Genomic DNA, 26,469 nt, shown 5'->3' on the forward strand with positions numbered 1-26,469 from the left:
TTTGGTTTGGGGTTGTTTGTTTGTTTTGTTTGTTTTGAGATGGGGCCCCGTGTTGCCCATTCCAGCCCTTGAACTTCTGATCCCCTGGTGGGTCTCAGGCCACCTTGCCATGTTGTTTCACGATGGAAAATTTACTCCATTTATTTGAGATCTTGCCCTCAGAAATTTCAATGAGTTTGCTTAGGCTAATAGGTGACGATATTATAAGAACAGTTTTTTACACAATGAAAGGCTTTACCATCATTAATTTTATTAACTTTATTGAGATAGAATATATATATATATATATATATATATATATATATATATTGAACTCAATGTGTTACAGATCCACTGCTAAAGTAATTTTAGAAAAATTTATCAAACCCCAAAGATACTCTGTATTAATCATCAGTAATTTTAACTTATAAAAATTATAGCCTTGGGCTACTCATCTACCTTGTTCTCAGATCTGTATATTCTGGAATTTTATGTCCACATCCATATGACATGTGGCCTTCTCTGGCTGCCTCCTCTTAGTCAGAGCAATGCTGCAACGCAGCACCACGGTGCAACATGTGCCAGTTCCATCACACAGCTGAAATGTGTGACTTGAATGTCCATGCCACTATTGTTGATTTGCTAAAAGGCACATCTGGGTTGCCAACTGGAGTTATGAATTATTCTATTAGCAACATTTTGTATAAATTATGGCTATACCAGGCAAACAGTCAAAAGAGAGGAAGGCTTGTAGTAGTAAATACATATTTGCTGAATTTTTCTGCTAGAAGTACCGTCAGAGGTATAGAGAACACATTCCTGAAATCTGGCCATTAGAATTATGAGGTAGGAAGACACAGAGAGGAGCTTTTGCTGGCCACTTAGCACCGCCAGCAGCAGCAGCAGCAGCAATCATCATTTGTACTTCAGAGAAATCTGTTTGGATTTTAGGAATGAATCACACTGAAATTAGATGCCAACGTATGTGGCAAAATGCAGAAGGCTGAATCACAGTTTACTGCTATGGGGTCCTGCCAAGCTTTGCCATTCTTTCAGAGGAGGGCTTCCCTGGGCAACCAGCCTCCTCAGGTAGTCACTGGGCTCCAGCTGGGGGATGTCAGGGTTCTGTCTGTAATATTTCTGCAATTTCTCTAGAACTGTGGGCAGCCCAACTGAGGCAGCATAGTACATGGGCCCGCCCATGTGCCTTGGCCACCCGTACCCGTGCAAGTAGATGACATCAATGTGCTCTGGGCTAGCGGCCATCCCCTCCTCCAAGATGCGGAATGCCTCGTTGATAAGGGAATATAAGCAACGCTCCAGGATCTCCTCCTTGCTGATGGAGCGCTGCTTGATGCGATGGGTTTCTCTATACTGTGACAGGAACTTAGAAAGCCAGGGATCAGGTTTGTGGATGCGACCCAGTGGCTTGTCATACTGATACCAGCCCTTACCTGTCTTCTGACCAAATCGCCCAGCTTCACAGAGCATATCAGCAATTGGGGAGTACCTGATGTTGCCCCTCTTTCGGGAGGGGGTTCCTGGAGGTAAGGACGGTCCAGTAAGGCCTTGCCCTTTGCGAACTTTCCAACCCACGTCTAGCCCTGCGAGGTCAGACACCCTGAAGGGTCCCATTCTAAAACCAAACTCTTCTAAGACCCCATCTACATCCTCTGGCTTACTACCTTCCTCTAACAAGAAATAGCCCTGGTTGTAATAGGGAGCCAACATTCGATTCCCAACAAATCCATAGCAGTTACCAACAACGACTCCAATCTTTCCAATCCTTTTGGATAAGCTCATAACTGTGGCGATGGTAGTAGGGGAAGAGTATCGGCTAGGAATGACCTCTAGTAGCCTCATGATGTGGGCTGGAGAGAAGAAGTGGGTGCCAATCACCAGCTGGGGGCGATCTGTGGAAGAAGCAATGTCATCCACATCCAGCGCTGAGGTATTGGTGCACAGAAAGGCTCCCGGCTTGCACAGGGCTGACAGTTCAGCGAAGACCTTCTTCTTCAGGTTCATATCTTCGAACACTGCTTCAATCACTAAATCCACACTGGAAAGCTCCTTTGTGGATGAGCAGAACCTGAGGTTTGGTTTTGCTGAAGCTTGGCCGCTCTTGGATGCTTCCTTTTCCAAGGTGGAGGTTATTATCTTCTTTGCGGTATCCAGCTGCTTTGGGTCTGACTCTACGGCAACCACAGGGATCCCCACCCTTGCAAAAGAGATGGCGATGCCTCGGCCCATCGTTCCCAAGCCTGTGGATTCAGAGAGAAGGAAAGAAAACGTGATTTGTTTGTGCTGGGAGCCAAACAGCTGGTCGCTGGTAGAAGGCACCTGTGGCAAAGTGACATTTTAAAAGAATGACCCCAGGGATAGAGCTGCTGGTCACTGCCACACATGAGACCCTAGCTCCCATGCCTAGCACCAATAATTCATAAAAACACTGGGATTGGGCAGTGAACAGAAATGGGTTGAATAGTTCATGCACTGTTAAGTGCTCTGGGGGAAATAAAAATCACTAGGATTCCTATACACAGATCCACATAAGCTCTTAGGACTAATAGACAAATCCAGTCAAGTTCCAGGACGTAAAGTCTGTACCTAAAAGCAACTGTGTTCCCTTTATTTATGATTCCTAATGCTTTCCCGCTATACTTGTAGATTGGTGCCTAGCCTAGTTGTCATCAGAGAGGCTTCACCCAGCAACTGATGGGAACTGATGCAGAGGCCCACAGCCAAACATTAGATTGAGCTCAGGGAATCCCATGGAAGTCTAGGAGGAACGATTGTAGGAGCCAGAGGGGTCAAGGACACTACCAGAAAACCCACATAATCAGCTAACCAGGGTTCACAGATATTGAGCTGACAATCAGGAAGCTGGCAGGGGAAAGATCTGCGTCCTCTGCATATATGTGACTGCTGTATACCTTGGTCTTCTTGTGGGATTCCTAATAGTGGGGGCAGGGCTGTCTCTGACTCTTTTGCCTGGTTTTGGGACCCTTTTCCTTCCACTGGGTTGCCTCAAATCTTAATACAGGGAAGGTGCCTAGTCTTTACTGCAACTTGATATGCCATGTTTAGCAACTTGATATCTCTGGGAGGCCTGCCCTTTCCCAAGGGAAAGAGAGAAGGAGTGGATGAGGGGGGAATCTGTGGGGGAGGGAATTGGAGGAGAGGAGAGAGAGGAAACTGTGGTTTGGATGTAAATAATAATAGTAGTAATTTAAAAATATTTATTTCTCTGTGTGCATTATATCACAGACATCAGTATAAGGAGTTGGGTGTCCTTGTCTATCCTTTCTCCCTATTCCTTTTGAAGCAGGGACTTCTGTCTTAAGAGGCCGAGAGCTTGTGTCTTTTCACCTAGTCTGGAAGCCAGCAAGCACAGTGATACCCTTGTCTTTATCCACCCCCCTCCTGGAAACAGGTGTTACAGGTGTTTGTGGGGAGGGGCTGCTCAAGCTGTCACATGGATGCTAGGATCAAAACTTTGATGTTCATTATTTCAAATCAGCTATTCTTTTTCTTTCTTTCCTTCTTTCTTTCTTTTTTTTTTTTTGTTTGTTTTGTTTTGTTTTTTCAAGACAGGGTTTCTCTGTATTGCCTTGGCTGTCCTGGAGCTCACTCTGTAGACCAGGCTGGCCTCAAACTCAGAGATCCACCTGCCTCTGCCACCCAAGTACTAGGCATGTACCACCACTGCCTGGCTAGAGCAGTTACTCTTAACTGCTGAGCCATCTCTCCAGCCCCCAATATATCTTCACATATTAGCAATGAACTGTATGAAAATAAGAAAGCAATTCTACCTACAATAACATAAAAAAAACTATACTTATGGAATACATTTAACAAAGGAGGACTTGTGTACTAAAACCAATGAAACACCATTGGAAAAAAATTAAAGAGTATCCAAGGTATTTATTGTTCAGTGTTAAAGTGCTTGCGTGCACAAGGCTCTGAGTCTGATACCTGACATTGAAAACAAGAAAAGAAAAGGAAAAAAGAAAGAGGGAAAGAAATAAAAAGAATCAAAATCACCTAGATATTGGCAGAAAGACAGCCAATGTTCATGGACCAGAAAAAAATTTAGTATTGTTAGGATGAAATATCAAAATAATCTGTAGAGCCAATGCAAGCACTATACCACCCCAACTTTTTGCATAATTAACACTAGATTCTAAAATTCACATAGAAATGCAAGAAACCTAGAAGAGTCAAAACAGTATTTTTAAAAATTGGAGATGGGGTTGGAGAGATGGCTCAGCAATTAAGAGCACTGGCTGCTCTTCCAGAGGTCCTGAGTTCAATTCCCAGCCACCACATGGTGACTCACAACCATCTGTAATGGGATCTGATGCCCTCTTCTGGTGTGTCTGAAGACAGCAACAATGTACTCACATATATAAAATAAACAAATCTTTCCAAAAAAAGTTGGGAAAGTCACTCTTCCCAGGTTCAATAATTAAGACAAAAATATAGTATTCAAGGCAGTGAACAGAGGGTATATGCTGAGAGCCGGAAACAAACTCCACTCGTATAGCTTATGTGTGGACAGGACTGCCACAGTTGGAAAGTCCCTAGAGCTGACCCGCAGGATGGAAAGAGTTTATAGGCTCCGACAAGAATTAACAAGCATTAACATGAGTACCATGTTCAACAAAATAATAGCTTCCCCAAGCAAGTGACATTTGAAATGTGCTGTGCTTTTCATACAACAGTGCCATTGCACATATGAACCGACAACAGCTCTGGCTGCACACACAAGACCTGCACAACATCTAGCCAGACACAATCCCAGCATAAAGGGGAGGAGGGCAGGACGTCTACCTGCAAGCTTCGGGCTATTGGCCAGTGAATGGCTGTTGGCATGAGAAGTCAGTTTTCCCTCCTCCCTGGAGGCTTCCCATGTGCATGTAGGATGGCCTTACACCATGCACCTGCTAGCAGCACTAAGTGACTTCCATGATTTTGAAAAAGAGAGAGAACACATGAAATAGGAAAAAAAAATAATAATGGCGGGGAGGCTAAGGGAGGAACTGAGGGAAAGGGGAAGCGGGGAGCTTGATCCAGACACAATGGACACATGTATGAACTTCTCAATCGATTAAAAGAAACCCGCAGGTTTGGGAATATGCTTACCAAGAACACCAACCGAGGAGACGGGCTGAGCAGATGCTGTTTTCCAAGATGCTCCTGAGGGAGTCGACCACTTATTTGCAGACTTTTCAGCAAAAAAGGCGTACTGCAGGGCTCTAGCCTGCCCTGACCCCCGAAGGTACATAAACAGCTTTTCTTCTTCCTTGATGGCCACTTCATATGGATGCTTCACGGAGGCCTGGACTGAACGGACACAAGTCTCCGGAGCCAGGCGGCCAGGGTACTGCTTCCGTACCTTGGCAATGGCTTCTGCAAAAACACTGTCCATGTTGGGCAAGCTTGGGACTGGCTTGTTTAGGATCCTGCGGGGTTCTATGGGTTTACCTGAAAGGAAGTGGTAAAGGTCAGAGTATCGTAAGCATAGCAGAAAGAGAACAGGACTGCCCAAGAACAAAACGACAGTGTGGTGCGTGGTTCCCACAACCCAGTCAGACGCTTCGCACTACAATATCTAATGAAACACGATATCCAAAGACTGTAATCTTAGTAACTTCAGGCCGTAAAGTAGACGATCGAAAGTATTATGCTACTAATTCAGACATGAAAGGTGCAGTCTCTTTTTATTCTGAGGCCAAGACAACTTTATAATATATTAAATATTAATCTGTACAAAGAGTACAGTCCTTACTTAATATCATCTATTCAAAGTTATTCACATTCTTTCCCTAATAATGACAAAATCTTTAAAATACCGTAACAGATGGAAATGTTATATGGGGCAACAATTGGCAATGAAAAAGAATTGTAAGTTCATTGATAAGGACTTGCAGTATAGTAAATTGATTTTTAATACAGGAGAAAAGATAGTCCACATGGCAAAAAGAGTATTTTTTTTCCTTCCCTCCAAAAGGTGGTGGGATAGCTGACTACAAAGGTAGGATAACTGACACACAGGTAGGAGAACCAGATACCCAGGTGGGAGAACTGGATACCCAGGTGGGAGAACTGGATACCCAGGTGGGAGAACTGGATACCCAGGTGGGAGAACTGGATACACAGGTGGGAGAACTAGATACCCAGGTGGGATAACTTGATACACAGGTACTAAATAAGTAAATGAACTCTGTTCCCTGCCAAGCACCCACCTCAAAACAAGCCATAATTTCACTGAACTCCTAATACTATACATTTTTCAAGGGAGGGGGCGAACAAAGGAACTTGAGCTAGGCACCAGAACCATATGGTTCTATAATCTTCTTAATTCAATGAAATGACTTTAAAATCAGATAAACATGCACTCATGCATGTGCAAGCATGCACACACATACACACACACACACACACACACACACACACACCCCAAATCACAGTTACCAAAACTCAGCACCACATAATGGGTTCTAAGATCTACCATCTCAAGAACGAGCCATCATAGCATAAAAGACAAAACAAAACAAAACAAACAAAAAAAAAAAAACGGAAGGCTGGACCAAAGCAGAGGCTCAGCCAGGCTTGTGACCACTTCTACCCTTGGTTCTGCTCACAGATTTTTACAAACCAAGGGGGTCATACTTCAGACAGACACAAATGTAGTCCTCTCCCACACACCCTGCTGCCAACTGTGCAGGAAGAGATTACCAGTCTGCCTAAAGAGACTCAATGTGTACCTCACATAAATGTTTCCTTAGAGACAAAAGACTCAAGGCTCCTTTCCTCTTACTCTGACCCAATGTGCTGCACCCATGTCAGACTCCACAAATGACAGAGACAACAACTGCCTATCGTCAACTCTAGGAAGGCCACTCATGGCAGGTGGCACCTCTACAGGAGGCCTCCTGTGTGGGTCAGGTCACTCCACACCTTGGAAATATTTACAGACAGAAAAAAAGGTAGATTACAAGGAGCAAGCAGTAAAATGAAAAGCAAGACCAAGGAAAGCACTAGGAAAAAAGGAAAAGGAAAAACATCCTTGGCTCCTCTTGTCTGTCTGTCTGTCTCTCTCTCACACATACACACCCACACACACCACACACACCACTTATCACTCAGGCAGAGCCTCACCACAGAAACACTTGTTCACCACAAGCAAGTTACACACCTCCATCCACTCTTCTCAACAAAGTTTTAAAACCATCACAAAGAATTGCCCCTAGCCAGAACCTTAGGCAACTTGAGTTTTAAGGCAGACGATGGCTCAACGTTGGGGTGCCACCAAGTGGACAAACTCTAATGTTGCTGAGACCAGCATCATTTTGTTTTATAGACTTTGGGGTTTAATGTTTAGAATTAACTTTAAAAACCAAAAGCAATAAACACCCTGGACCATCGTGTAAGTGTGATAGACCTTGGTTCTAATCCTCTCTCTGAAGCACTCAACTCTCAAAGCTGAATTCAGGGAAACTAGGGAAGGACAGAACTTCCTATGGGACCCAGGCTGCTACAAATGGAAATCAATAGTGACCTGGGGCGCTCTCTGCAAGCAAATTATGCAAGTCGGTGGCCACAAGCCAGGTCAGTGTCCACAAGTCAAGCAGCCCTCCCTGGGGCACAGAGACACAGACCAGTGACAGTAGCCTGGGAGGCAGAGCGCTGCAGGGAGGGTGCCTCCACACGGGCAGGATTTGCTGACTCCTAGTTAGAAGGCAGCAGTATTTTCCCATCAATACCTCCTCTTTGTAGTGTGAGTGCCACTGTCACACCAAACCTACAACTAGTTGGACCATAAAAAACAATTTCAAAAACTGGTCCCTGCCAGGGGCATGCCTTGGAGTGACCTGAGCCTTCCGTGTCACTAAGTGGAGATTAGCACACACTCCGTGCTGCCTGGGGTCCGACAATCTTCATGAGTATTTTCTTAGGCAATTTTAGCGTCTCCCTGCTCAGAGGCTGCAGCCGCCATAAACTTTCCCGCAGAGGTTGTCAAGCCAGTTGGCTTCTGTAGTGATTTTCTCGAAAGAAGGCTAGTGAGAGCTAAACTCTGGCTTTACACTCAGCTCCCGGTTACGTCCTCAGCTACGGGTTCAATTTTTTCTAGCTTTAAAGGCGCAGCTTGAAGTAAAAAACAAAAACAACAAAACCAAACCAAACCAAAAACAAAACCCAGTAAGCCATCTATCAGTAGGTGGTGCTAAAGGCACACTTGAAGGAATACCGCTGGTCTACAAGCCAGCAGGGGCAGAAGTCACTTGCCCAAGACAGAGGCCGCTGTCTCTGAGAGCCCTGCAGAGCCTGACCAGCTACATACTTGTTCCCCTGTTTCAACTTTAATTCTAATTTTCAAGCCGGAAAAAAACCACTCATAGGGTATAAAATCCCCCAAAGCACGGCAGAGTAAAGTATAGAGCATTGCCTTTGAACTTCAGCAAATGTCCAGTTCCACTCCAGAAAGAGTCATTCCACTGCCTGTGAACGCTTCCGACATACACAGAAGTTATGCATACCCACTCTCAGCATATTTACCTTCTCTTCCACCCCACCCCCTTGTTTCCTTACACCATCCGCAAAACATCACTTAAAATAGCATTGTTTTCGTTAGCTGATACAACATACCATGGAGTTTATGCCAGATCAATGCGGTTTAAAGCTTGGCTACATTCTATTACGTGAATGCCCCATCAGCTGCTGAAGGAGTTCCTTATTAGAATGCATGTTTAGCTTATTCCTAATCTTGCGCTATTTTCTATTATTGTTTACCTATAACCGTCTGAGCAAATTTGATGGCTTCTTCAACTGGGTCTGACTTTACAACTACATCCAGAATTCCAAGCTTGAGTGCTTCATCTGTTGAAATATGTCTTCCTGGATCAAAAGGAAATAAAACAAATCAAATAACAGTGCGAGGACCCACTGGGGCATTGCTCTGTCTAGTGGGGAAGGTTGCCATTCCTGGAGATACGAACTGGTAAGTGAAATGCCCAAGGCCAACCTGGCTACTGTACTTGGTGATTTGGTTTTGAGACTGGGTCTCACTATGTAGCTCTGGCTGCCCAGGAACTCCACACATAGACCAGGCTGGTCTCAAACTCAGAGATCCACTTGTCTCTGACTCCTGAGTGCTGGGATTAAGGGGTATGAACCACCACGCCCAAGCTGAACTATTGTGGTTGAACATCCCTACAGATGTGGCCTTCGAACTTGAATTAAGCGGTAGCTCTGATTCTTACTGTTAGAGAAACCGCAGGGAACTGTGGGAGGACTCCAGTTTCATCTCTGATAAATGGAGGTAATTATGCTTACTATAGTAATTCTGAGGATTCAGTAAAGGATGAGTGGTCTCTTTATATCCTTATAGAGGTGTATAACCCTATGTGTCTGTATAGAAGTGTGAGAAATGGTTGGATTTGGGGCTGTAGTACCTCCTGCAGACACAACGCTGGTGGGCTGAACAGGGGAGCCTACATTGATTAGGTTGGCACTCCACCAAGTACAGTGAGAACCACGTAGGAGAAGTCAGACAGGGTTTTATTCCTTTCTGGCTAGTGAGCACCTTGACTCTGACCTAGATTACAGACTGGGCGAGCTTGGCGAGCCTGCTCCCTACGGAGGTTTCGAAGGAAGCAGACACCATTAAACAGCTGCTCCTTCGATGCCCTGGCAGAGAACTGAAGCCCTAATCCCAACCTTGGTGGAATCAGCGCTCCGCTGAGGGTTCTTTTGCTTCATCAAAACCTTCCAAACCTCCTCATCCGGCGAGATGGGTGGGGCAGGCGAGTGCTGTCAAGTGACCTCTGTATAAAGATGCCCTCCTTAGGCAGGGCAAAAAGACCAAGGCATGGAAAATAAAATCTGGGCACTACAAGGAGCTCTGGGATAACAAGATGGGGAATGTGAGCTGCCCATGGAGGGGCTGGCTGTTGCACAGAAAGAATATCATGGGTATGTTTTCGGTTAATAATGCCTTGACAACGGTCCAGTTCTGATCTGAACTACTAACAAGTAAACACAAGGAAGCCCTGCATGTTCAACCCAAAGCCTCAGCCAGGTTGAGACTCATTCTTTCTTGGGCCACACACAGTGTAGACTGAACCTCTGTCTAGTAGGCTGTGAAACAAAAGTGCTGGAAGATGAGCCGTGGAGAGACCCAGAGTGACCAAGAGCACATCCCACACATTTGACACTGCTACGTTTCCTTCCAAATTTCTTTAAGAGTTTTTCCAAAGCTTAAAATTTCAATGTCGTCATGGAATGTCTCTGAGTTACCTGAGCTATCATTTTAAAGCCAACCCCCAGCCCAGTCACCAGATCACAACATCTACTCAAGAAGACAGGCGTGTGATTCCTGTGCCAGCGTCTCCCGATTCACAGGGCCTTTGCTACACAAGTCAAACCTGTCCATCTCAGAGTCCCTGCTTCTTTTCTCATGGTGCTAGAATGGTGGCAGCCCATGAGTCGGAGGTGGGCCAAGCTGGTGGTATCCTGTGGAAGCCAGCCAAGTTCCCTTCGCTCTTCTTTGTTTAAGAAGTGGTTTTTCTTCCTGATTTTACTCTGTGGCACTCTTAGCTTCCTGACAAGTTTCTTCAATTTCTTCACTGGTTTAATTCTGTAAACCTTTGGGTTTGCAAACTCAGAACCCATGCATATATTCTATGACTTTATTTCTATTTTGTCTTTTGCTGAAGAACCTGAATTTAGGCAGAATGCTAATTCCAAGCATTCTTTGAAGAAATAGAAATCACTTCAAATACTTCTCATTCTTTAAAATATACCATCATTAAACAATTGGTAACCTGATTATTTGAGTGAATATGAATTCAATATATCTAGTTTCCTTCCATACACCCCATTTAAGAGGACAAAGTTATTTTTAATTCATATAGACTGTTGATTTCTATACTGGCACATGTAGATATTGTTTTTCTGTCAGTTTTTTAAAATCAGGTCATATAGATATCTAATATTAGTTCTAAAAAATCACCCATTTATATTCTTAGAAATTAAAGAGCTAGTATTTTCATAGGTTTTATCTGTCAATATTTACTGTACTAGAAATTAAAATGGAACCTTAGAATGGCTTCTGAATAATTTTAAAATGATGAGAAATTTATTAAACGTTTACACAACCTTTTGCTAAAATAGTGGAATTTAAACCTTTGCTATGTTAACTGCTCATTCAATAGGACGGCATCTGCAAGTGGGAGCCCCATCTTAACCTTACTTAGAAAACAGCAATATCGGGCTGGAGCCGATGAAAAGGGAACTCTAAGAAGCATCTAAGCACAGTACACAATCTGCATCACCCTTTGGTGGGGACTGCTACTGTGCACACGATGAAAGGAAAGATGGCGCACAAGCGCACACTTAACCACACTTGTTTGGAATAAATACCTGATTTTATGCCAAGGAGCAAACCCAGGTTTCATGCAAGCTGGACAAGCTCCCTACAACTAAGCTACACCCACAGCCCCAGACATTAAACTTCCTAAGCCAGGTCTGACTGTTATGGTTCCTATATGAGCATGTAGTCTATAGATTAAAAAAAGATAAACTTCCATAAACCCCAGGTTGATGAGCCGTTTGCTCACGTACACGGGGTCCTCATGGAAATATTTGGGAAGTGCTTAGGAAGGTTATTGAAACAATATTTTACAGATGACAAAATTTGGAGTCAGAGAAGCAAGCAAAGTAGCCTCCTTAGAACGCACATGGGTAGTAAGTGACCAAGACAAGATTTTCTAGATTGGAGTCTAGTACTCCACATTGATCCAAATCATAACTGGGGTTTCCACTGACCTGAGGTAATCAAGTCAAGAGCAACAGGAACTCCGACGACCCTGGGGAGAAGCTGGGTTCCTCTCGCACCAGGAAGAACCCCCAGTGTCACTTCTGGGAAGCCAACACGAGCCTACAAAACATTAAAGACAGAAAGGCCACCATAAAGAGACAGTGCAAGTGAGCTCAAGGGATTCTACCCATAAGAAACAGTTGCACTGAATTCAGCAACAGTGCCAAGAGGACACAGTGTCTGCGGTCTCCTTTTACTCCTGTCGAAAAGACACATACTCCCTTGCTTGGACACATTTTTCCCTTTGACTGCATAATGACATGCCACAGATAACAAAGTAGCCTCTACAGCTCTCAGGGTTCCTGCAAGCATCAGAATGTGAACACAAGACCCAGAGGAGGGGAAAGAATGATACAGAGCTTCTCCCATCTCCACGCTACAAAGAATATTCACAACTTAACAATAAAAGGACAACTGACTAATAATGGGCTGATTATCTAGATAAACAACACCCCAAAGAAAGCACACAAGTGGCAAATGGTGCTCAGAATCCTTAGCTGTTGGGGATGTGGATGTAAGCCATGATGAAATGCATGTGATGCCTGCCAAATGAGTACAATAAAAAAGGCAGGTGCTCAACTGGGCAGCTCAGACACTCAGACTGGACCACTACAGAGATGACTGGCAAGGTAGCTGCCAAGGATGGCACACATATTCATGAAGTGTTTCATAGTTTTCAATAGAGAAAGTACCATCAGAGCACAAGTAATTCTCAGGGGGAAACAGTAAAAGTGGGGGGAGTTTTAATTAGGAAAGGGAAAGGTGATTTAAAAAAAAACAGAAGAGGGAAGAGGATAAACTGTGAAGATGTTTGAAAGAGTCATAAGGTATCAAACTATTATTTATCTACTTAAGATTACATATAACACACTTAAATCTGTATCTATGCATACATATATGTTTTAAATGGTATTTTCCCATCAGGACTGATAATGCTACCCACAGGAGTCATAGGTTATTTAACAAAAAAAAAAAAAAAAAAAAAAAAAAAAACCCAACACCAGACATGAGAAGTCCCCATTTGAGCTGTTGGTCATGACTGTTCAAGAGGCTCCCAACACACTATAGAATCAAAATGCAGAGTTGTAGAGTCCAGTCCCAGTGGAACATCTACAAAACAACTCTGGAACTTAAGGCCCAGGGGACACTGTGAAAAGGGGGTAGGGACCAAACAATTGAGCATCAGCTCTCAAGATGCACAGGACCGTCAGCAGTAAGTCAGCATCAGCTCTCAAGATGCACAGGACCGTCAGCAGTAAGTCAGCTGTTCGAAGCCATCAGCCCCAGGCATAGGCCACACTTAGAGCTGGCACTGAAGACAAGGCCCACCCTAACTGTGCCCCTGGGAGCCTCTTACCTTTGCATTGGCAATCCGATAGTGACAGCCCAAGGCCAGCTCTAGTCCTCCTCCAAGAGCCACACCTTGGATGGCGGCTACCACTGGCTTCTGGTATCGCTGTATTTCATCTACCAAGCTTCCTAATGGGAGGCCAGTGGGAAATTTAAAGCCATGGATATCAGCACCTAAAGACACAGGGACAAGGAAGTGGTTCAGAAGAACTGAGTCATGGTCACTGACACAAGGAGACCCAGCCAGTTTTAGAACTTCAGATGCTTTGGAGCTGAGAGGTGCTTTATTCTCTGGCTATAAGTGGAAGGAAATGAGAGAAAAATCCAGTCTTTACAGTGAACCATGTAACCTTCCACATTCTGTGTTCCCATTTTGTAGTGAGAAGCTCTAAGTTTGGGGAAATTTAAAAGCTCGGAAAAGGAACTAGGTTCTTTACTAAGTCTATCATTTTGAAAATCAGTGCCTCTTGCTGTTCACCACTCTATTTTAGAAGAATGTTGGGCTGGAGAGATGGCTCAGTGGTTAAGAGCAGTGACTGCTCCTCCAGAGGTCCTGAGTTCAACTCCCAGCAACATGGTGGCTTACAACCATCTATAATGGGATCTGGTGCCCTCTTCTGGTGTGTCTGAAGACAGCGACAGTGTATTCATACACATAAAATTTAAAAAATCTTAACAACAACAACAACAAAAGAATGTTGCCCTTTCTTCACTAAGAGCATAAACCATTACAGTGTCAGATGTCACAGGAAAAGGGTAAACTACCTATGTCGGTAACCAGCTTAGTACTGATATATTTCCTGAAAGCATTTTAAAAATGATTTATTAATTTTTGTTTTGTAGGTATGGTGGTTTTGTCTGCATGCTATGGCTGAGCACACATGCCTGCAGTGCTTGTGGGGTCCAGAAGAGGGCTCAAGATTTCCTGGAAATGGAGTTATGGATGGTTGGGAGTGGCGGCCATCCCACCTCAATGGGAGTGGGAATCAAACCTGAGCAGCTAGTGCTGTTAACCACTGAGCCATCTCTCTAGCTCCTGATAGATTTTATTTTTATTTTTATTTATTTATTTTGGTTTTTCGAGACAGGGTTTCTCTGTGTAGCCCTGGCTGTCCTGGAACTCACTCTGTAGACCAGGCTGGCCTCGAACTCAGAAATCCACCTGCTTCTGCCTCCCAAGTGCTGGAATTAAAGGTGTTCACCACCAATGCCCGGCTCGATAGATTTCTTATGAGTAAGAAAATGAACATGGCTTGTCCTTCTGGATTATAAAATGATGCGGGAATTATAAACATGTAAAACCTGTACAACAGCAACCACGAAGGACCACGTAAACATCTCCACACAGAGATAAAGCTTAAGACTTTGGTGAGTTCTTAGTCCTCCCACTCATATGTTAGTGCATTTATGGTCTGCACGGGCAATTTACTCTTTTTGTCTCAATACCCAACTTGAAGTTCAGTATGTATTTCTAACAAGGAGAACAGACTGTAAAGCCTTATTTCTTGTCTTTTACATGGCAGAATACATAATTCATATAGTGTTTCCATAGGGCATCAGTAAGCTTGGTATCAATTTAATCTGTCTCTTCCTCAACCATTCTCACCTGGACTTGCTGAGCATTAAAATGTGTATAAAAAATATTGCTTTGGTTTTGGTTAGTGAATCATCTCTACAGTGCTGAGCAGGCAATGTAAGCAGTGATTTTATGGCCAGTGTTTTTATATTGTTTTTTTTTTGTTTTTTTTTTTTTTTATCGTCACCCCAGAACTGGTGTACTCTCAGGCTACCATTTACAAATACTGAAGACCTCTGGTATTGGGCCCTCATTCCCATGTGACTTCTGTCAAAGGGTGCAATGCATTCATTCTTGGGGCAGGGAAAGAAAGAGGTGCTGTGTGTGGACTACACCAGAGGAGTCATCACTTCAGATATTTGTGCTGTGCCTTGTCAGGCAGACCCAGAGAAACAGTGCTATGGTCACTGGGGGTAGGGGCTGTCTGAAGGAAAATGGGCTTCATTTCCAGACTCTGGATAAACAGTCATGCTTCCCGAACAGGTTCTGAGTACAGACACTGTACAAGGATAGTCAGCTAAGGCATCTCACTAAGCCTCACACAACCTCGGTCCGCTAGAAATCATGGACCCTGCTCTATAGGCAGAGACAATGATGTAAGGATGTCAGAGACTGGCCCAAGCTCACGCAGGATAGAAGGGACATATGTAGAGCAGACACACATCAGCACGTTTATGGCAGGCAGCAGCTATCAGCCATCAAGACTAGAATGAAATGTTCTTCAAAGGCCACCCAGTCCTGTCTGCGCCCCATCACCCATGATGCTTTTCACCTCCACTCTAGTGTCCCTAGTCACTACCCAAAGGGATAGCCGATGTACTGCTGGGCATTATCTGGGTATAATTCTAGAGGTAATGGGAATGATCTAGACACTTAATTACCTGCAGAGAAGTTGCCATTTGCTCCACAGATCACGATGGCTCTAATCGTCTGGTCCAATCTAGCTTTCTGGAGTCCATTCCTTACTTCCGTGATTACAGTTGGACTAAAAGAAAAAAAAATCCATACAGCAAATTAATCAAAATTAAATCTCTACCCTATTATTTCTTTACTAATGAACCACTGAACAGTTATGGTGGATAAAAAAAAAAACAGATTCTTACCAAAGAATTTTCACTATTTGTTCAAGAAATAAAATATCTACTGTCAATTAAGCACTGGGCTGATAAAATTATTCCACTTTAAAAGCATTATTAGTTTCCTCCCTTGTGCTCTAACTTTGATCATGAAAAGTTAGTAACCAGTTCTAAATGTGTTATACATGACATTCGCAAGTACAGAATTATCTGATAGGTATAAACATGCAATTGCTGTGTAAAGTGTAAGATCTGAGTGTGGTGGTAAAGGCACTAAGAAGGCAGGCAGCACAGAACTTTGGAAGGGACAAATTTTCCTTCAATTTCTCATGCTTTTAGAACAGAAAAGATAAAGGAGAACCTGTCTAGGACATGTGGCAGGGGTGCTAGTTATTTCAGACATCCATTCCCCTTCACCTTCTTCTAACACCTGCTTCTTAGCTGGATCCATGGTGGCCCAAAGCAAAGACTACATTTCCCAGAACTTTGAAAGGGACATGCTTTGCAGCACAGTCCGCCCAAGCCACTAAGTTCTCTTGATACCTGCAACATTAAGGAAGATTTCTGGAAAACAGTGGACAAGATTTCCTACTTTTCTTTTCTCCCTATTCCTGGCAAAAATACAGGTGAGATGGTTGGACAGAAGTGTTCTTCTTGTACCAAGAGGTAGAAGGTATGTACGGAGGACTGCAGGACAGACTCTGAGGGTTGTGGAGCAGCTATTCTGGACTACTGTGAGAGAAGTCACTAGTCTTTGTTTAATTCACTGTCTTTGAAAGTTTCCTGTCTGTGGAAGCCAAATTCCACGCTAATTAATTCAGGAGGGAAAGGCAAGGGCAAAGAAACATTGAGCAAGACCTACAGTAGATGCTCTACCCAGGTTCAGTATATGAGGGAGCAGCTATAGAAAGTACAGCTAAAGCCACGGGACGGGAACTGTCCCAGAGGAACAGGGACTCGAGTCAGGTCAGTCTCCATTCAAGGAGTAGGGAATGCTCAGTGACCCCATTCAGGAGAGTTTGTCGCAAGGGAAAGAGAGAATTTGCCAAGTGGATTAGGATGGTAAAGGAGGGGAACCTAAATCATGGGCTGTCAGCTGCACGGAAGATAGCAGCAAGCTCCAACCCATTTTGCTTGAAATTCTCTGTATTCTGGGCAGAACCTTCCCTCTGGTATGGAAAAAGCAAACTGTTACAGAAGCGGTGCTACGATAACAGGACAACGACCCACAGGTACAGGAGATACTTGCGCTGAGGAGCGATAATTACCTTTCACCCAGTTACTTTTTAGCGACACACAACTAAACAGAACCTCCCACGCCTGATTCATTACTAGGAAAGGGAATAAACAGAATCTGAACCATTAAGTAATACTGAGAAGTCCAAAAGGCTGAGGAGTTGTCCATCTGGGTAGACTTGCTTCTGGGAAACCATGCCCCCAGCCTAACAAAGCCCCTCACACATTCAAGTCTGGCAGATAAACCACTGCAGTACTCTCACACACCCCATACAAATCTTCATTCCCAAACTACTTACAACAAATCAGAACACATGCACGCTGCACAGCTCACAGTGCACTGCTTGACAGTGACGACAAAAGGACACAAGACAAGGTCTCATCCTCATTGGGAACTCAACTGTTGTGGACAGAACACTATTTTCTCTCTATGGGCAAATGGTAGGAAAGGACCTCACTGCCAAACTGTCTCCTTCTGGATTTCCCTCTCCTGGGATCCACTGGGGAAAGGGCTGGGAGTTTATATGGCAACCATCTCCTCTTCTTTTATACACATTTTTGTTTCTTTTGAAAACTCACAAACAGAAAAGAAGAAAAATGGCTACCAATCAGAGGCTTGACTGGGCCGGATGAGGGTACCTACGTGCTCTCTCAGGAAAGAGAGATGCCAGGAAGACATGTGACCCAAGCTCTGTTTTACTACGTGAACCTTTTCCATCTTTGGAATTATTAAAAACAAAAACAAACAACCAAAATGATCAGGAAACATCTAAAGTTTACTAAATCAAATTTGTGTAATTTTCAAAAAGAAGTTAACAAATAAGAAAATAAAACCTGCAGACCAGATGGGGCTGGGTTTTGAGTTCAAGAAGCATTCTTTTCAGCTGTGCTTTTTATATGCATGTGTCTGTAGCTCGGGTAGAATGCACCGTGTTCTGTCTTCCACAGTGTGGCAGTTTTAGAGATGTGAAAGGCAGTGTTCTGGGAAAGCTGTAGGAATATCTTCTTCAGAGACCCTAGACTTTGACTGGAATAGAAAGAAAATTGGCTCAGACAGCGGTTAAGGGTTTATAATAGTTTTGGGGAGAAAGGAGAAGAATTATTCAGTAGGCAATCATGGTGGCTCTCACCTTTAATCTCAGCACTTGGGAGGCAAAAGCTAGTGAATCTCTGTGAGCTCGAGGCCAGCCAGGGCTATACAGACTGAGACCTGCTCTTTAAAAAAAAGAAAAGAAAAGAAAAAAAGACTCAACGAGCTAGAAAGATAATTTCCCACTAAAAATTAAAAGGGAGAAAGAACAAAAGAATAAAACAAAGGAAAAACTGGGACCATACTCACTTGGTGAACAAGCTGACCCTCATAAATTGGTGAGAACCTCCTTAGAACAGAACAAGGAAGTCCACCGGGGACAAAGGAGCCACTTTCCCTCTGCATAACAACTACCTTTTCCCTAGTTACTTTCTATCCTTTAACCTTTTGCTTTCAACTGGTTAATTAGAAATGAAATCTGATCAGGAAAACAGATTGTGAGTCATGACATTACAAGGCATGTGCAGTGGATATGGGCACCCTTCTAGGGCCCGTTCTAGACTACGGAAATCGCCACCCGGAAGGCCTGTTGTGGGGAAGACTTAGGCATGCCGCCTAAGACCCCAGATTTCTCAGATTTCCCAGAGAGAGCCTTAGGAAGGTAATTGTGCAGAATGGGTGGAACGCTGCTGTGTTTCAGGCCTCAGGCACCCGAGTGGACTCACAATCTTTAAAACCTGTCTTGGCTGAATGGCAGATGGGATACAGAAGGTCACTGCAGTTTACTTCTGGGTAAAGAATGGCAGCCAGTGGTGGCTCACATCTGTAATCCCAGCGCTTGGATGCTGGAGGCAAGAGGATTGCCAGAAGTTCAGGGCCAGTCTGCATTACAGGGTGAAATCTTGTTTCAAAAATCCAAAGCAAACAGCACTAGCAAACCCTCAGACAACAATGAAAGATTGGGCTCAACCAAAATCACCCCACTCGGTGGCATGAGGAGAGACTGGCGTTTCCTATCCTGACCACACATTTCTTCTCATGGATGTGTTTGGTAACATTGAAAGCTCCAAAACTAGAAATAAAGAGAAAGGATGGGATGCCATAGGGAACACACACACACACACACACGCCCCTGTAATCCACTTTCCGGGACCAGGCCCGATCACCAAGTGTGTGCTAAACCTACACTCAGGTCAAGCAAAGTGTCTGGCTAAACTCAGTGAGGAATTGAAACTGTTTCTCTGGGTAAATCCCGGGAGGACTCAGGTAAGCATGTTTATAATTGTCTGGTTACTTTTCACCCTTGAATCTGGAGGAAATAAAAGCTCTTGCTTTTGACTGATTTATTAGTAACTGTATCATGACACAGCTTGAGAGCTGCTACATAATATTTACAAGTCCACAAAGCATATGCATTTCCCTCTGCATCTGTGGAAAATAGGTTCCCTCTCCCCTCAAGGCACCTAAATCCTCATATAGTGAAGTCCCTAATAGAAAGTGAGATAGTATTCTAATGTGCACACATCATTTTTAGACTACTTACAATAGCCCACTATTGGCTGGAAACAGTAAATATGTGTTAGACCTCACTACTCAAAAAATATTTGCAAGGAAGAAAATAATCTATGTGTTCATTAGGGAACCTTCCCTGATGGGTGTGACCAGTTCCTCACCCAGGGTTGGCTGAATGGCAGACCAGAGGGATGGCTATTTTTCCTTCTGGATTACGAATGACACCAACTGAGCCAAACAACCTCTGTGGGCACCACTGGGGTAAGGTATTGCTTCTTCCCACTTTACCTAGCCTCTCCTCTTTATGTTTGTGGTACTTTGGGGGAAAGTTCATAAATAGGAAAAACTGGAAAAGGAAATTAGCTTTGTTTGGTTTTCTCTAGGTTAAGGGGAGAAAGGAAACTAAATAAAGGGTAATTGTGAGCCTCGGGGTCAAGCGTCTCCTGTGTTCCCCGGGGAATGCTCCAGCTTTGAAGATTTAGGTGATTCAGAAGGGACCAAAGTTCTGCAGCACTGGAAAGACCCCAGCAGCCAGAACAAGTGTGTCCTCATCACCATACTGCCAGGAAAAGAGGACAAAGCAAGGAGATGAATGCCCACTGAGAGGGGCCACAGAGTGAGGAGACATTTCCTGAGTGCCCACCATGTCCTTCAGCTTCTTTGAACACAGCTGGCTTTTCATCTTCAACTGTTAATTTTTAAACCTTAGCTTTATCAAATTAAGACTCATCTAAAAACAATCAGGATTTTTTTTTTTTCAAAAACAGAAAATATACCAAAGAAACCTCTAGGGTTAAGTTTGGTTTTAAAAAAAAAAGTTTTCAACCGGGCGTGGTGGCGCACGCCTTTAATCCCAGCACTCGGGAGGCAGAGGCAGGCGGATTTCTGAGTTGGAGGCCAACCTGGTCTACAGAGTGAGTTCCAGGACAGCCAAGGCTACACAGAGAAACCCTGTCTCGAAAAACCAAAAAAAAAAAAAAAAAAAAAGAAAAGAAAAAGTTTTCAGTTATGAGTGTGCGTCCTCAGTTCTAACATCAAACATAAGGTTTCTTACTATGTGAATTACAGAAGAAAAAAAAAAAGCCATGGCCATTGTTTTCAGAGGCAGGGCTAGAACTCTTCTAAGTTGCACACTCAGAAACCGGGCTTCAAAGGAAAGCAAGTGTGGCTGGCTAATCTAGCAATGAAAGGGCTACACTCGCTCTTTGGAAAAACCCCAAATCATTTCAATTAGCATATCTCACCTAGCTAGGAAGATGTAACTTCAAACAAACAAGCAAACAAACAAACAAACAACTAGAAAAGGGCAGAGGAGAGAGGAAAGAAAAGCATTTTCTTAAGTGGGTTATCTGTCCACTTAGTGAATTAGCTATCAAGGGGCAAAAATCCCTGCTCTTTACCCACAGGGAGAAAGATCCTCTAAGAACCCACTTTGGCTAAGGCCAGCAACGAGGAGTCCAAACCTTAGGCGACACAGAGGGTGCTTGCCCTGCGTACCATGGTTACCTTTCCCCCAGTCACTTTTCACCCTTTAACCCAGAGAAAAACACACAGGACCTCGCCTTTTCAACTGGCTACTTAGAAACCCAGTCTGATCGTGAAATAGATTTAAAAGCATTACATAATATCTAGAAGTCCAAAAATTACATGCAACTGCTCCTCAGTATATGTGTGAAATTGGTTCTAAGACTTTCCATCCCTCCCAGAATTCCAAATTCCTCATAATGTTCAAGTCCCTAATGAAAAAGTCTCATTCTGCATATAAAATATATTAATTTCTATATGGTTTAATAATATCCCAGAAAATGAAAATGCTTGTTAATAGTTTTTATACAAGAAAAAAAAAAAGAGGTGTGTACACACACACACACACATTATAGAAACCTAAACATACTGGATAAAACCACACTTTCTATCCATGGTTGGCTGGTGTGAGCCCAGGGATACAAAGGGCTGGCTGTTTTTAAGAGAAGGTCTCAGTTTGAGCTGGCATTAACCTTAGTCAGTGTTAGGAGAGGACAAGACTTCTCTCATTCCAACCCATCCTTCCTCTTGTGTTCTCCTAGACCCTTGAAAAACTCAGAAGTGGGAAAAGGGAAATGGTTGTAACTGATACAGTTCTATTAAATTCAGCTGACTGAGAGGTTCCAGCAAGGTAAGGCACAGGAGATCTGAGAAAGCACCTTGGCTCTCCCCTGTCCCCCACCCCACCCTCTGCTTTGCCCCCACGCTCCCACCTCTTCTAAAGTCAGGTGTGTAAGTGGTATCTAGAGTGATGCTAACATTCACTGGCTGAGAAAATAGCTCAGTTAAAGTACTTGCCACAAAAGCAGCAAGACTGGAGACCAGAACTATATAAATGGTGGGTGGGAGTGGTGGCCAGGAGACAGGGACCCTTGGGGCAGGCTAGCTAGCTACTTGACTAGCCACATTGGTAAGCTCTGAGTTCAACTGCAAGACTCATCCTTGAGGGAAGACTTACAAGGTCAACCACCAACTTCTCGAACACAATAGGCAGGTCTAAGTGTAAACACACACACATACACACATGTAAATCTGAACGTGCATACATGTACAGCACACCTATATAAAGATTAAAAAACAAAAGAAAAACCAACCAAACAAACAAACAAATAAACAAACAAAAACTCAATATACCATTTTGTGAGCGCTGGCCTAAATCCCTCAGCTTCTTTGACCATGGCAGAATTTTTCTACTGAAATTTTTTTTGGCCGGGAGTGGGGGGTGGGGTGCTGTTGTTACTTAAACCAAAGCTTCTCAAATCAAATTTGTGACCTACAACCAGCTTTGTTGTTGTTGTTGTTATTTTAAATAAAAAAACAAAAAACTAGAATATTCCAAAATCTATAGCTTGTAAGGATTGACTGGGTTTCAGGAACTCCTGTTTTTAGTTCTACATGTTGTATGCATGTGTGCATCTTCAAATTTTATGTATTTAAATTAAATTTAAGGTTTTTGTTTTAACTAAGTTGATTATAGTTATAAAAAAATGCTGAAAACCATTGCTCTGTGAGATAGTAGTTAGGAAGAAACTGAACCTTCCCAGAATGGAGAAAAACATGGCTGCCCTCTCAAGGAAGGGTTTTAATTGTTGGGAAAAGAGAATTAGATAATTTACAATACCTCGTTCATATAGAAAGAGATAGGTTCCTGCATAAAATTAGAAAGAAGGTGGGAAGATGGAAGAGAGGGAGGAAAACAACAACAACAACAAAAATTAAGGTAAAAAACAAGGATGATAAGCTATTAAAGTTGGTGAACAATTTACCTAAAATTAAAGTTCAGAGAAAAACATGGGAACGTGTAGGGTCTAAGAGAAAAAAAGATCTCCACGAGGCTGAAGCAGATACTGAGCAAGTGGGCTACTGCAGGGGACTGACCACAGGCTACTCAGAGATACAAGGAGGTCCTAAAAGTGTGGAGTCATTTACAATACAGTCTCCATTGCATTTACCTTAGATTTCTCCTGACTGGGGAGGGACACAGCAGGTAAATGCTAGAGACACACCAGAGAGTACCAGAAGGAGTGGTTGTGAGACTGGAACATTTCCCTCCTGACCTCTAGATGGACATAGTTAGTGCTCACGATCAGAGAGTTCAGTAGAATCCCTCTATCAAGTAATCCTATCAGTACATGAGCGCCCCACATGGATACGGAGCCATATTGCTTATGCTTTCTTTGTGAGATCACGTGCTGTAACCACTAGCTGGTTTCTGGGCTGAGATCAAGAGTGAGATTGGCATGATCAGTAATTTGCTTCTGCCCTGCCCCAAAGTGGCCAGTAATTTCTGCATATTATGTATTAATCATTGCCATCCTTCATAATAACATAAGTGCAGTATTAAGTCAAGTGTGTGGTAGCACATACCTTTAATCCCAATGATTGGGAGGCAGAGGACAGTGGCTCTCTGCAAGTTCAAGGCTAGCCTAGTTCACATAGCTAATCCAGGTCAGCCCGAACTACAAAGACGCTGTTTCAAAACAAACAAACCCAAACCCAAAACAACAACAACAACAACAACCCCCCCCTTTTTTTTTTAGCCTCCATGAGTGCCAGGGCATGTGATACACAGATATACTTGCAGGTAAAAGACCCATACATACACATAAAATAATAATAATTTTTAAGTTTAAAAAATAAAATCTAATAACAGTGTGGTTTTAAATCTCAGTTAAAATGAACATGTCTCCTCTTTTCTGTTGTTTGCTTGCTTTTAAGATTTTTTTTTTTTTTGAGACAGGGTCTGAGTAGATCAACAGTTCCTTCTGCCGCAGCCTCCTGAATGCTTCGATTCCAGGTGTGTGCCACCCCAGCATCTGTTTGGTGGTGGGAATTTTCAAATGGCCTATGTTTACTTTATTTATTCTGCTATTGTGCAGCTAGTTCCTTGGGATTGACTCATTCCCCCCTGAAGGGGCTAAGACTGGGGATGCTAAAGAGACTGACAGGGCACTGAAAGCTAAACACATCTACTGATGTTTAAGACGCCCAGGAAGCTCAGAAACCTGTAAGATTCATAAGATCCGTCTCCAAAGTTACAGGAGAGAAGCAATTGTGAGGAGGGGCCTCCCCACGAGTTGGGGTGGGCTTTCCAGGGGTTCCGTTGTTTTGGAAGCAACTATATTCTTGTAACTAGCCTCAGTAAAGTCATCTACTGAGCTAGACTTGGGTGGGATCGATTACTTGGTATCTCCCAGCCAAACTGCTGTAAGTTTGGATTGAGCCTGTTTGCCAAAGATCACCAATGCTGGGCTTGTTGGGGGTTGACTTTCATGGAAGGACTGGACCAGAACACTCTGAGTATCCAGCCACCCCTCTTTGCCCTAATTGTACCCTTGGGTCTCTGGGAAGGACCAGAGGATATAGGTAGGGAAGGGCTAGGGGAGGGGGGTCTTAACTGCCATGGGGAGTCATGATCTTTGCTGGGGAGGGCTGATTCCAATGTGGCAGTTCTAAAGTCACTCATGCTCCTGTCCCCGTCCTCCCCTCCCCCCACCTGCCCCCAGCGCACCACCCTGTTCTGAAAGTAAGCCTAAACCCATTGCATTGGTCCCCTGCAGAGTGAACAGGGCTGGAACTGTACCTAGGTTTGTCCTTTAGGCTGTAAGGTCTCACCTGAGAAAAGGGTTTTAGCAAGGTCTCACCAGTGAAAATTATACAGTATCTGTCACAATCCTGTCCGCCACTTCTGCAATGTATGGGTGACTCCTCCTGAGGCTAATATAGAATTATACTCTATTCGCTCTATTCGCCGGTTATATGGAGTGAACAGGGTAAATGAATATCATTTTTTTTCAAAAAGACAGATCTCATTTATAATAGTAATGTGCTAAGTGCATTGCACAGGAGAGCATTGCAGGTGATATAAATGAAACTTCAGCTTTTCAGAAAATACTATCTAGTAGGCCTCCTCTGACAGGGAGAGTTGACACTCAAGGCACTAAACTCTGCTTTTCTAGTCAGCTAACTATAGCTTTTGGCATCACAGAGACGCTGGGGTTGCAAGCCGGTAGGAAGGTTGCAGGAAGGGGGTTCAAGCAGACACTTGCTGCATCAACCTCACCTTTGTAAGTTCCTGATTCGCCAGAACCAAACGTGGGCCGCGCAGTGAGGTCAACAGCAGACAGACGGAAGGCCGGAGCCAGCTGCTCATTGGCCCGTCCTTCCAGCTGAGACAAGCCCCCTCCTAGACCCGCCACACCCCACTGTCCCGGCGGTGTTACCTGATGGCATTGACCGGTGGGTTACAGAGGCGGATCATCGCCAGGGAGTGGGGCAGCCTCAGATACTCAGCCATTTTCTCAAGGTATCCTGCGCCTCTGATGTCTGGGGCAGCCCGGGGCTCCTTTTCTGGGCCGCCCTGAGAGGAGGGGCGTGCTCTGAGCCAATGGGAGCCGCTGCTACCGCCTCCTGCCCCTTGCACTTCGTGCTCCCTGGGGCGGGCTGCGCTCCAAGGAGCGCGATCTTCCTATGCTTCCAAAGGGAATGTCCATAGGCAAGCCGAGCTGCTGGGTCGCACCACCAACGTCAACCACATGTTTACAAAACAGCCATTTACCAGGGCACGAAGCCCCGGCCTTCTCTAGTTCTGTCCCTTCTAAAGGCTGGGATTTTTCACAGTTCATCCAGGAACTGCACACATATTATGGGCTGGACGTAGGCTGCAGCCTGACAATAAACCATGCCTTGTCTCTTCCCTCTAAAACAGCCTGGGGCACGGTCCTTCCAGCTGCACATGGCTCCTCGTGGTTGCCAAAGTCCACCAAGTGGCCAGAAGACAGTGTGCAGGTTGACAAGTAAAACCGTACTTGTAAATCTTCACTGATGTTTCACAAGTTTTAACAATGTCTAAATATTATTTCTAGGTATGTTACTTCTAGGTATGGTGTCTAGGAGAAATCACTCAGTCCCAGCATCCTAGGAACCTGAGCAGGTAGAGTTCAAGGTTTAGTAGCACTGAGTGGCCTTATTACACCCCACCCCCTTGGAGCAAGGATCGATAATAAGCCCTCTTTGGAGTCATCTCAAGACACTTTATAATCTCCATCTGTAGGACTCGGTCACTGGCCATTAGGTTTGCACTTTTATTTTAATTGAGCACAGAACTTTCTGTGGTGTCTCCCACAGTGGGTTCTTGGTAAAGGCTTTAATATTAATCCCTTAAATGGCTTGGATGTTTAGAGTTGGCACCGAGGTGGGAGCAGAACCAGCGAAAGGCAAGTAAGGCATTTAGGGAACAAAGTTCAAAGGGCAGTTCCAATCAGGTTCAGCCAGTGCTCCTCACCAGCAAAGCCACCCATGC

General features: G+C 44.0%; 1 protein-coding gene and 1 non-coding gene across 2 annotated transcripts; one reads left to right on the forward strand and one right to left on the reverse strand.

Annotated features, from left to right (window-relative positions):
* Positions 1 to 256: 256 nt before the first annotated feature.
* On the reverse strand, positions 257 to 25,526 carry Ehhadh (enoyl-CoA hydratase and 3-hydroxyacyl CoA dehydrogenase). The gene is made up of 7 exons (XM_021185505.2): positions 25,391 to 25,526; positions 15,671 to 15,774; positions 13,221 to 13,387; positions 11,812 to 11,923; positions 8,776 to 8,880; positions 5,125 to 5,466; positions 257 to 2,240 (listed from the first exon to the last, which is right to left on the reverse strand). The coding sequence occupies exons 1-7, from the start codon at positions 25,462 to 25,464 to the stop codon at positions 988 to 990; spliced, it is 2,157 nt and encodes a 718-aa protein (XP_021041164.1). The 5' UTR covers positions 25,465 to 25,526; the 3' UTR covers positions 257 to 987.
* Positions 12,435 to 12,540, forward strand: LOC115029596. Its single transcript, XR_003835166.1, has one exon. It is a non-coding gene; the product is annotated as a U6 spliceosomal RNA (small nuclear RNA).
* Positions 25,527 to 26,469: the final 943 nt, after the last annotated feature.

This window comes from Mus caroli, chromosome 16 (genome assembly GCF_900094665.2).
Source record: "Mus caroli chromosome 16, CAROLI_EIJ_v1.1, whole genome shotgun sequence".
Lineage (NCBI taxonomy): Eukaryota > Metazoa > Chordata > Mammalia > Rodentia > Muridae > Mus > Mus caroli.

What these genes read in the sequence shown, in the direction of transcription:
- Ehhadh (XM_021185505.2), bottom strand. Translation starts at nt 25,464, where the DNA reads ATGGCTGAGTATCTGAGGCTGCCCCACTCCCTGGCGATGATCCGCCTC. An exon ending in AAATGGCAACTTCTCTGCAG is followed by an intron (nt 13,388 to 15,670) that starts GTAATTAAGTGT and finishes CTGTGTCTTTAG; the next exon opens with GTGCTGATATCCATGGCTTT. An exon ending in ATCGGATTGCCAATGCAAAG is followed by an intron (nt 11,924 to 13,220) that starts GTAAGAGGCTCC and finishes AATGTTTTGTAG; the next exon opens with GCTCGTGTTGGCTTCCCAGA.